We start from the raw sequence: 11673 nt of genomic DNA on the forward strand, positions 1-11673 counted from the left end.
TCCCTTGTATTTATTGAGTTTAGGTGTTTCAGCCACACCCACTGCTAACAGGTGTGATAAAATTGTACAAGCTTCCAGCTTTGTGGCAACAGTTTAGAGAAAGCCCTCCTCTGTTTTAGATTTCTGTGCCTCAGTTTCCATAATTAGTCATTTAAGACATAACGTTCTTGTGGAGAGAGTCAAGTGGCCTGCACAAAGCAAATGAACCAGCTGTTTGCGAGCCAGGGCTTTCTGCCCAGCATCGGTGCCCAAGTTCACAAATGCTCCTTTGAATAAATTGGCACACATTTGCACAGACACCCAGAATCATGTGGAAAGCCTTTCTAGAAAAGGAAATTTTAACTCTCAGTAAGTGCAGTATTTTAGAATTGGATGTCCAACGGGATGGTCAGGTGTCCACATAGTTTTGGCTATTTTCAGCAAAATTAGTAATTTTGATAAGTAATCATGTTACTGTCTTTTATTCTTAAGTAGCCTAGTTAAGGACATTAAAGTTGTTCTGTGATGTACAGTAGTTTGACAGATCGCTATAATTCTTGCATAATAATAATAATGCATAATTCTTTTTCTTTAGCCCAGCCTGCAGGAATTCCTGAAATTCTGAAGAAGAGTCTGCACAGCTGCTCAGTACAAGGCGGAGAGGAACTGTTCATTATTGGAAAGAACTTTCTCAAGGGAACCAAAGTCATATTTCAGGAGAATGTCTCAGGTACTGTGCAAGTAATTCTAGCTCCCTCTGTTCTACAGCTTCATTATACAGCATTGTTTCCAGTGCAGTCTGATTTATGCCTTTGTATTCACTGCAGATGAAAAATCTTGGAAAGCTGAAGCTGAGATTGACATGGAGCTTTTCCATCAGGTGTGGTGTGTTACAAGGTTACAGGCTGGGCCTGCTTTTCTGATCAGTTGACATCATTGCCATTGTTGTTTCCATTTCTATCTTTATTGCTGCTCTAGTTACTCAAATAGAATGTGATGAAAGTGCTGGACAAAACAGTGAAAGGATTTAAATTTTTGGATATTGGATCAGCAGTCAGATTCTAAAAATTAAAGTCACCGTTTAGCTTTATTTTTTATCTATTTTAACAGCAGACTGCCACTCATAGCATGCAAACACATGCTTAGCAAAAATCATAACAAGTCACATTTCACACATTTATCTGAAACACCTGTATGTAGCACTAAATTTAAACACACAGGCCGAATCCCAAATGTTTTTGCATTGCTGAGTTTGTGTGACATCATGTTAAGAGCAGTGTTGCTGGTAACCGCAGTACCTGAGTTCTGGGAGTTTAAATTTGGACTGGGCTCACAAATACAGAAGGCGCATGGTATTACATCAACCACATATTAGTGCACCCTTAGTGCTGGTCCCAAACTTTCAGCATAAAAAACTGTGCCAAATCAAATATGCGAACGAATGATCCACTGTTCTGACCTCTAGCGGAAGCAGTTGAAAGGACAAACAAACAAACATTGACTGTCAAATATTTAGAAATTTACCAACAATGAAATTCAACAATCACCTGTATTTCTAAGATTTTAAGGCTTTTGGAGCAAGGTAACCTATTCATTCATTCAGTGACCAGGTGGTGATACCCAAAGCATGTTCTGTCCTGACCTCCCCCCTATTTCAATTCACTGAAATTTTACACCTGACCTTACTGTTTAGTCAATATAGGTTGCATATTGCTTTAACATAAATGGCCATGGTCAGCACAGTGGCTCAGTGGGTAGCACTGTCCTGGGTTTGATTCCCAGGGGAAGCGGTCCGGGTCCTTTCTGTGTGGAGTTTGCATGTTCCCCCTTTGTCTGTGTGGGTTTCCTCCGGGAGCTCCGGTTTCCTCCCACAGTCCAAAGACGTGCAAGTAAGGTTAATTGGATATACAAAATTGTCCATGGCTGTGTTTGAACTTGCCGTTTTTGTCATGAATGTAACCAAAGTGTGTAAAACATGACATTAAAATCCTAATAAATAAATAAACATAAATGACCAAAGTCAAAAGTAATTTTGATGAACTAACTTTTTCTGTCACAGCTATAGTGTTATCTGACCAAAATAACTGGTGCAAGATGTTATGCCTCAATCAAATAAAAAGCTTCAAAATTATTAAATGCCATATTTAGGTAGTTTTTAGATTTAATTCATTTGCATTACCGCTTTGTCTCGTTCCGGGTCACTGTGGGTCCCCTTCCAGTGAGAAACACTGCATAAGGCAGGAATACTTTGGGCACGGCGACAATCCATTGAATGGCTTCGGCCATCTCTTCCTCAGAGAGATAACCGACGATGTCTGTGTAGACGTCCGGCCAGCCTATTATATCGCTGAGGATAAAAACTAGCGTAATAAATGTTTGTAATAGTAAATGGACCTTTAGTAGAAAATGGTAAATAGACCTATATAGTAAATAGATAGAATTTGTAAGACCAGTTGAAAAACACTGGCTAGAAGTTAATGTACCTAAGCAAGGGTTACATTATCAAATCGCTGTTAAAAATGTTACATTCAAATGCTCCTTAAGATCTTTTACGTCACAAATGTTTAACCGGTAAATATGTTTGTTTATTAGGATTTTAACATCATGTTTTACACTTTGAACGTGGGCAGTGATAGCGTGGGCAGTGATAGCTCAGTGGTTAAGGTACTAGACTAATAAACAGAAGTTTGCCGGTTCAAGCCCCGCCACCACCAAGTTGCCACTGTTGGGTTCCTGAGCAAGGCCCTTAACCCTAATCGCTCATTGTCTGCTAAATGCTGAAAATGAAAGGAACGGTAGTTACTCATTACACAAGGCTCATCAGTTCACAAGGTTATATCAAACACAGTCATGGACAATTTTGTATCTCCAATTCACCTCACTTGCATGTCTTTGGACTGTGGGAGGAAACCGGAGCACCTGGAGGAAACCCACGCAGACACAGGGAGAACATGCAAACTCCACACAGAAAGGACCCAGACTGCCCCACCAGGGGATCAAACCCAGGACCTTCTTGCTGTGAGACGACAGTGCTAGCCACTTAGCCACCGTGCCGCCCAACCAGTAAATATGACTTAACATGGCTATAGCCACCAAAACAGATAGTTTGCAACATTATAAATGTTTTTTTTTCTATATGATATTAAAAGCAAATAGATGTTACAATTCACATTCTTTCATTTATGTAGGAACAACAACTAAATCATGAATAATGCCTATTTATTCATGTGTAATATTTAATTAAATTGTAGCATCAACCCCTAAAAATCTGCTAAATTCCTAAGTGCTGCATTAAATTGCGTTGATTTTTACCAGATAAACACAGCTAGTAAAGTCAGTCAGGCATGTATTTCACAGTTCTTAAAACAACTTGAAGTTAGAGTTTGTCAAGTGATCAAAATATGAATTACCAGTTGGCATAAGTGCTGAGAGAAGAACCCTAGTGCCCCCATATGGCTGCTTTGCTACAATGTAGCCATTTCTTTTCCACTAACTAGCAGTGTTATTTAGTAAGCAGAGACAGAGACAGTCAGCATGCACATCTAAACATTTTGACAAATACTTTTTTCAAAGCGATATATAATTGGCATTTGATACAATTTAAGTGACTGTGAAATAATGGTCTTCCTTAAGTGCCCAAAGTGGCACAATGGTGAATGTAAACAAACGATAAATGAATACACCATTTTCATGTCTATTTTGAATAGCCTTTGGTTCACTGCTGTTTTGCAGATAATTTTAATTTGTAAATGTAAAACACACACTAGTAATTACATTTTGTCTGGTTAACCTGACTAAGATTTAGAATCACCCTGAATTATCCCAATAACGACACAATTCATATCATGCATCATGCTTCCTCTCCACCAATTCTTCTCTGATTGAGGAGAACGAAGCTAACCCACACCCCCTCCGACACATGGGCAGCTTATCACCTACACTTTGACCGCCTATATGAACAACAGGCCAATCGTTGTTCATGTGGCCGCTCATCCTTAGCCGGCAAGGCAGAGCTGAGATTCGATACGATGTATTCGAGATCCCAGCTCTGGTTCCAGCATGTGTTTTTACCGCTGCACCACCTGAGTGGCCCATGACACAATTTTGAATGATATATTTTAATAATGTTCTGGCTCAGGCAGTTGTTAAACTTATAATGAGACCTAAGCCAATGTCCAATCTGCTCAATTACATACTTTATTAAACAAAAACCCACATCAATCCACTTACCTTAACTTTTATCTGTAACCAAGTCATTATTACGTGTTATGTTCTTTTGTGTCTTCCCATTTAGAATCATCTTATTGTTACAGTTCCTCCATACAAAAATCTAGTCATTACCTCCCCGGTTCCTGTCGGGATCTATGTGCTGACTAATGCTGGACGTTGCCATGATGTGCAACCATTTACGTACACTCCAGAGCCAGGTTTGTACATTTACTGTACATACAGGAGATATCACACTTGAAATGTATTACTAGACCTAGTAAAATATATATTCTGCAGTATGTAGAGAAGTCTAAGGTGCTTTTATTTTTGTTTTCACATTTCAAGTTGCGGATGTGAAAAAAGAGGCCGTCCTTTCAGTCAAGCCTTGTACTTTTGAGCAAAAAGGTAATCAAATGTGCAGTTTACTGATACAGTTACTGGTTGGGGGGTGGACAAGTTATCAACCACTGTAGTTTTATTTTTTCACTTTAGATTTACACACAAATGTCTTGACATTTTGATCTACGTATTAATGAGGATGAACAAAGATATGTTTAAAAACTAAATTAAGGCAAAGGGGGTTATTTAGGAACCACAAATTAATGAAATTAATAATTTGCTGGAAAGCTGTTGTTTCTGGACCAAGCACCTTCACCTTCCTTTTTGTATTATTTTGGCTTTTCATTTGGGGTTGGTTTCTTGTAGAACAGGGATAGAAAAGAGATGAGAGCTTGATGCTGCAATTTTGTGACGCGCTTATGGTCCGCTGCAGTCAACAGGCGCAAATTTACTTCTCGAATATTGGACAAGAAAATCTTCTGAGCTTCCCGGTTTGGCCCTGGGTGAGCCTACCGACCACTTGCGCCCCCTTGCATCACTGTGGTGCATTTACTAGCTGAGTCTCTCCTCTGGAAACTGGGACATTGTGCCACAGCTTCGGGCATTTTGCTCTCCCAAGATAAGCATGGCACAAGGCCCAAACCACTGAACCCGGAGCTTATTTCCAGGAAAATAAACAGAATTCTGGCATCCATCAACAAAAAGGGGAGCAAACCTCATTTTTCTGGCATTATGGCTTTAAAAGAATAGGTGAATATAAGAAACCTTGCACTTGAAGCGCATCAGCACCTACATATAACAGGTGACTCACACAGCTCACACTGTGATTCTGTTAGTGCTTTCTCCACTAACCAAACTAGGTCACAAAGAAAGGCTTGTCTCTGAATGTGGTGCTGTACTGAAAATGCAGTCAGCATTTACCCTATTGCATACAGCAGAAGTAAATATATGTACTTAATTTATTGAGCCACCTGGAGCTCAGATAGGGGTGGGTAACAGAATTATGTCCTTCTCCCCTGCCTAATATGGCTGGGAGAGGGGGCATGGAGGGTTTCAGTTCCTCTTAACTGACAGTCATCTGTGCAGTCACATTTTGTGACAACCAGTTCTCATTTCTGCTCTGTTTCTTTTTCTTTACACTTTCTCCGTTGCGGGCTGTGAATGTTTTTGTCTTTCAATTGTTAGTTTGTTTTAATTGTTAATTAAACAGTACATTATTCTCAAAAGTACATTAAACATTAGATTCTATCAGTCAATAAATTATGAGATGAAACATAAGTGTTAATAAAAATAATGTCTGTGCTATTGTCATTTTAAACAGTAATTGACAGTGCCTTGGTAGTACCAGTCTTGCCTTTTGTCAAAACAGAAGAGGTTACTCCTATGGAGGTTTCCAGTAACTCAGCAACTTTTAAGGTTTGAATTCATAAGAGCACTAAAATATAATTAATATAATTAATATATAAAAGATTTTAAATGCAATTTTAATTGATTGATTTCAACAGTGTTAGTAATTGTTCCTAAACCTATGTTTCTCTCTTAACTGGTTACTCAACAGTCCTGTGATCATGTAAACCAGACCCAACAGACTTCTGTGGCCTGTCGACCACGAGAGCAAGAACAGTCTCAGAGTTCTGTTTTCCCTAACAAAGAAACATTAAACCCTAATCAGAAACCAGAAAGTTCATCCAACACCTCCTTCCAGCAGTTCCTTCTAAATACTGACAGTCTGGCACAGGAAAGGTCTGGAAGCACTTCTGGTACAATAGTGGGAATTTCCCAGATGGATGATAGTCCACAGCACCAACTCTCTCTCCTACCTCCTGATGAGGTGGCACAGCTTGAGCAGGCAGTGCGGCAACTTCAGGCTAAGGGCTTCTGCAACATTCAGCTTCATTCAGAGGATTCACTGGCAAAGAGGCGGCAGCACCAGCTTCAGCAAAATCAAGTTCAGCAGCAGCAGATGCAGCAACAACACAAAATCCAGCAGCACCAGATTCAGCAACAGCAGCAGACACAGCAACAACAGATCCAGCAGCACCAGATTCAGCAACAGCAGCAGACAGAGCAACAGCAGATACAGCAGCACCAGATTCAGCAACAACAGCAGACACAGCAACAGCAGATCCAGCAGCACCAGATTCAGCAACAGCAGCAGACACAGCAACAGCAGATACAGCAGCACCAGATTCAGCAACAGCAGCAGACACAGCAACAGCAGATACAGCAGCACCAGATTCAGCAACAACAGCAGACACAGCAACAGCAGATCCAGCAGCACCAGATTCAGCAACAGCAGCTGCAACAACAGCAGACACAGCAACAGCAGATGCAGCAGCACCAGATTCAGCAACAGCAGCAGACACAGCAACAGCAGATGCAACAGCACCAGATTCAGCAACAGCAGCTACAACAGCAGCAGACACAGCAACAGCAGATCCAGCAGCACCAGATTCAGCAACAGCAGCAGACACAGCAACAGCAGATCCAGCAGCACCAGATTCAGCAACAACAGCTGCAGCAGCAGCTGCAACAGCAGCAACAACATATTCAGGAGCAGCAACAGATGCAGCAACAGCAAATGCAGCAGCAGCAACAGATCCAGCAGCAGCAACAAGTTCTGGAAAACCTTCAACATCAGCTTTTTCATCCCCAGGTTCAAATGCACTGCAGTTCAGAGCAGCAGGGAACCACACAAAGTATTGTGGAAAACAGTGGTGCACTCTTTCAGCAACAGTCTTCACAGCAACAACAGCAGCAACAGGCTGCTATGTTCCAACAAGCAAAAGATCTTATTTCCATTCAAGCTGGGTTCCTTCAGCAAACATCCACTCATACTTCTTCCCCCATGTTCCACGCCTCCAATTCTTTGGCTGAGGCCCAAACCCCTCAGGAGACACATTTCCACACACAGAATACCTCACCCACCCAGGAGCATGTTCAGGCCTCTCTTTTCCAGAATCCAGTAAATGTTCTGGATGGGTCTAACCTGACCACAGAATCTCAACATTCTGCACCCAATATGTTTCTTCCTCAGAATACCTTACCTGGCCAATTTGCAGCAAATAACAACCAGTCACAGCAGCTAGCTTTCCTTACCTCTATGCAGAAATCTGCCCTGGAGCCACAATCTGTGTTCCAAGCCTCAACGCAACTTCCTCCCATTCAGCAGGGCTCACCCATGGAACAGCAGTCAACACACCAGGCCTCACAATCCCAACCAGGCTCTCTCTTTCAGGGTATCTCCCAGTCGCCAATTACCAACCTTCCTGCTAACCAGCACCAGTCTGGGTTGGTCTTTAACTCTATGGGCTCAGGAATGGCACCAGAACAGCCTTCTAGCCTGTTGTTCAGTGGTCAGCCTCAAATTCCTTCTTTGAACAGCAGTAGCCTAATTTCGCCAGAGCCTCAAAACCCATCAGTCTCCTTCTCTCAAAACAACATGATCACAATCAGGCCAGAAGAACCTTCTGAACCCATGTCATTCCAGGATCACAGCTCTGCTGTGAATAATCAGGCTGCAAGTAAGCAAGCCCTCTTCCAGGAACAACAACCCATGCAACTTGCACCAAGTTCAGGCCCTGGCTCCCAGCCTTCTGTAAACCTCTTCATAGCCCAGCCAGACATGTCTAGGAGCATTGTCCCACAAGAGGTTCTCTTTGTTGCTCAGAATAATGTGGCTGGACTACAGACCACCACCTCCTCACCGGTTCAACAACCTGGATCCCTGTTTCAGACAACGATAACTGGAGGCCTCAACCAGCCCAGCCAAAACCATCAGCCAAACATTTTCCTGTATGAAATCCAAAACGGTAATGATTTATTAGAAGTTTATTAGTACTTTATTCCTATTAAAATGGCCACTCAAGTATTGATTTGTTCTCTGTTGCAGAATGCAGTCAGCTGATGAATTCTGAAGGAAACACACTTTCTGACCAAATCATTGCTATAAGCCAGTCTGGTCAGAATCAGAGGGAAAGTGATGGGCAGATGCATTCCTTACTCAACCCATCCATGACAGAATCTGGAAATGTACAGAATGCGCTTACCACCTCTCAGAACATGGAGAAGATAGATGACCTTCTAGTAAGCCTTCAAGAGCAAGGCAGCACTGTCTCACATTCCTACTAGGACCATATAGAGCCTAAAGGTAAATGCCTTTCTGTTTAAGGAAAACATATTCCTATTCATCTATTGTATCAAATACAATCTGTACTTTATTAATGTCAAGTAAAGAGAAACAGTATCTGTGTTTTGGAAACAAGAGCAGAAATCCCTACAAAATGTTCATATGTTCATATGTCCACTCCAAAAACACTAAGCAAACAACTTGGTATTAAAGGAATGACATCATGGAGGATACCACTGTAAAAACATAGCTGTTAAGTAATCAAAATGTATGCTGTTTTGTTTGGAGGACAAAATACACTACACATCAAAACTTTAACCACATCCCAACTGTAAAGCATGGTGGATAAATCAATGTTTTGGGTATGAAGAACAGTATGCATTGAACATGACAATGACAGGGTTGGTTAGATTTTAATGTTTCATTAATGGATCCTTAAAGTAAAATCATTTTCACTATCAAGTTTTTTGAACGTGTTGCAGGCATTTTATTCTAAATATGTTTATAGTTGCAAACTACAGTGAACGTTTGTCCATTAAATAAATATTTGAGAGAATTAACAGACCACATATTTTTTTTTATTCCATTTTAATAAAAGTCTCAACTTGTATGTAAATGGGGTTGGTAGACTTAATTCAGAAAAGCTACTCTTCCTGCCGGCTGGGTTGAGCGGCCACATGAACAAGGATTGGCCTGTTGTTCAGATAGGGGTGGGATATTAAAGCCAGATAGGGACTCTCTCATAACTAATGCAATTACGACCTCTGCTGGCTGATTGATGGTGCCTGCACAGAGATGGGAAAAGAGTCCTGTCAGGGTGTGTCTCTCCGTACACATTGCTGATCCGCATTGCACTCGTCAAAGTGTAGGTGACAAAATGCATACAGCTGCTGCCCACAGGTCGGAGGGGGCAATTGGACGCAATTAAATGGAGAAAAAGGGGGAAAATGCACAAACAAAATGGCTTGTTGGCGTGTTGATTTTAATGAGGGGTCATTTTTAAGTTTTATATATAAAACATCTTTACTTATTCTTGTTTTGTTCTCCTTACAGGATATGGAAAGAAGGCCAAAGTCATTACAATCAGTGGACAAATTGTGTGTGAATTAATGTGCAGTGTCTATCATTGCTATAAACACCACCTGGAGAAAGTAAAAAGATATAAAGGCTCAAAGAATTACAATAGTCAGGCCTTAGAGGGGCAGGCTGACTACATACACACGAATATTTGAAGCTCTCCTGGCATCAAGGACACCATGCTGCATATTTTTGTAGTGGTATTTGTAAATGAAAAATATTATATATGTATTTTCTGTTCCTAATGGAGACACATTCTTTAGGATTTTTTGAAGCTGTATCAGACAGTACATATGGGTTTGGGTTTTGTGTGTGGGTTTTGTGTGTTATTGTGTGTCATGTTATGTGCGGTCCCCAACCTTTTTTGCACCACAGGCTGGTTTCATATAAGATATAATTTCACGGACTGGCGGGGAGGGTGGGTTTAAAGTAGAATAACTATAGAATGGAAAATCAGTGTGAATCCTGAGCCTTTTTTGCTGCAACGAGATGCTGCTCCCACCTAGTGGTGATTGGAGACAATAACACCCAAAGAGTACTGAAAATTCGATTGCTCTTGTAGCGATCTCTAATTATTTATTGTTTCTGTGCATCCCAGTAATAAATGACCCACGGAGCGGTATCGGTCCACAGCCCGGTGGTTAAAGACCACTGCTGTAGAGAATATGTTAACTAATTTTTGGTTGTAAAATCAACAAAACATGGAATTTGACCTTGGAGATTCCTAAATGAAAATACTTGCTAATATTTTGACATTTTGTCCTAAAAGCATTTAAATTATTTAGCATTGTGTTTGTTTATTGTCACTATAAAATGATTGGTATGTTATATGGTGTATGTATAAAATTTCCTGAAATGTTACACCAATTTTTGTTTCTAGGACAAAAAGAGTATATAGAAATTGCGATATTGGAGAACACTAATAATATATGTTTCTAGATGATTCTATGTGCTGTATTTTACTGTTTAATAGCGTCTGGCACGCTGGTATTGGGCAGTTAGACTTTACAATCTAAGATATTTTCTAGTCATGCTTTCTGTAATAATCTTTGTCATTATTATGGATTTAATGTTCTTGTAATAACATTGACAGTAAAAATATAAATAGCAGAATATTACCATTAGCAGAGGATCAGTCAGAAGCCTCATCTAAAGGGGCAATACAGCACCAGCTTTTACACTACGTACAGTTGGCCAGTTTTATGGCTGACATAGGATCACAATGGTAGGAAAGGCTGCTGTCTTACAAAAGGAAGAATATAATTAAGTTAGCAACATTGTGCTCAAATTCAATGCCAGGCTTGTTGTAAAGCTGCCAATCATTTTTCTTTAATGGTAGGTAATGTGTGTCTGACCTCTGGGAGTCAGCTGATAGAATGTTCTTTGTAGTATTTGTTTAGTTGCATAGACTGCAGCAATAGCTCATTAGAGCTTCTACTGCCAATATACTGTATTTTCTTTTCTGGAGACAACTTCACATTGTTGACTAGTTTTAAATAGCAACTATTTTGACCTCTATGTAGGTGAAGGACTGATCTTTTAGATCTGTAAAGGAGCACCCTGATAGGGCAAAAGCTATGAACTATGAACTTGAAATGAAGACAGCTGTCTGTGATGGGTCTTTATCTCTATACAGTGTAAACTGTCATTTATTTTTTCTGTCATTAAATATTTATGTGAATATTTAACCAGATTTACTCTAAAATATATAAAAAAATAATGTTTTAATACAGAGCTATAACTATATTTAAAAATCTTTATATGACAACCCCTCTTCAGTCACATAAATTGTGTCTAGTTGGTTTGGAAGTGTAAGATTGTTTAAATTCCAATATTTAAACAACACCCCTCACATTTCTGCAAATATTTCATTATATCTTTTCATGGGACAACACTATAGACGTGAAACTTGGATATAACTTAGAGTAGTCAGTGTACAA

General features: G+C 40.2%; 1 protein-coding gene across 1 annotated transcript in view; it reads left to right on the forward strand.

Moving 5' to 3' along the window:
• nfat5b (nuclear factor of activated T cells 5b) overlaps nt 1–11421 on the forward strand; it is a 70114-nt gene extending 58693 nt beyond the window's left edge. The window contains exons 7-14 of the mRNA XM_063012644.1: nt 575–709; nt 807–859; nt 4274–4406; nt 4534–4593; nt 5849–5943; nt 6086–8339; nt 8420–8677; nt 9710–11421. Coding sequence (XP_062868714.1) covers nt 575–709; nt 807–859; nt 4274–4406; nt 4534–4593; nt 5849–5943; nt 6086–8339; nt 8420–8658 — 2969 coding nt within the window. The 3' untranslated portion in view covers nt 8659–8677; nt 9710–11421. The remainder of the gene's footprint in view (nt 1–574; nt 710–806; nt 860–4273; nt 4407–4533; nt 4594–5848; nt 5944–6085; nt 8340–8419; nt 8678–9709) is intronic.
• The last annotated feature ends 252 nt before the right edge of the window (nt 11422–11673 follow it).

The sequence above is a fragment of the Trichomycterus rosablanca genome, chromosome 17 (genome assembly GCF_030014385.1).
Source record: "Trichomycterus rosablanca isolate fTriRos1 chromosome 17, fTriRos1.hap1, whole genome shotgun sequence".
Classification (NCBI taxonomy): domain Eukaryota; kingdom Metazoa; phylum Chordata; class Actinopteri; order Siluriformes; family Trichomycteridae; genus Trichomycterus; species Trichomycterus rosablanca.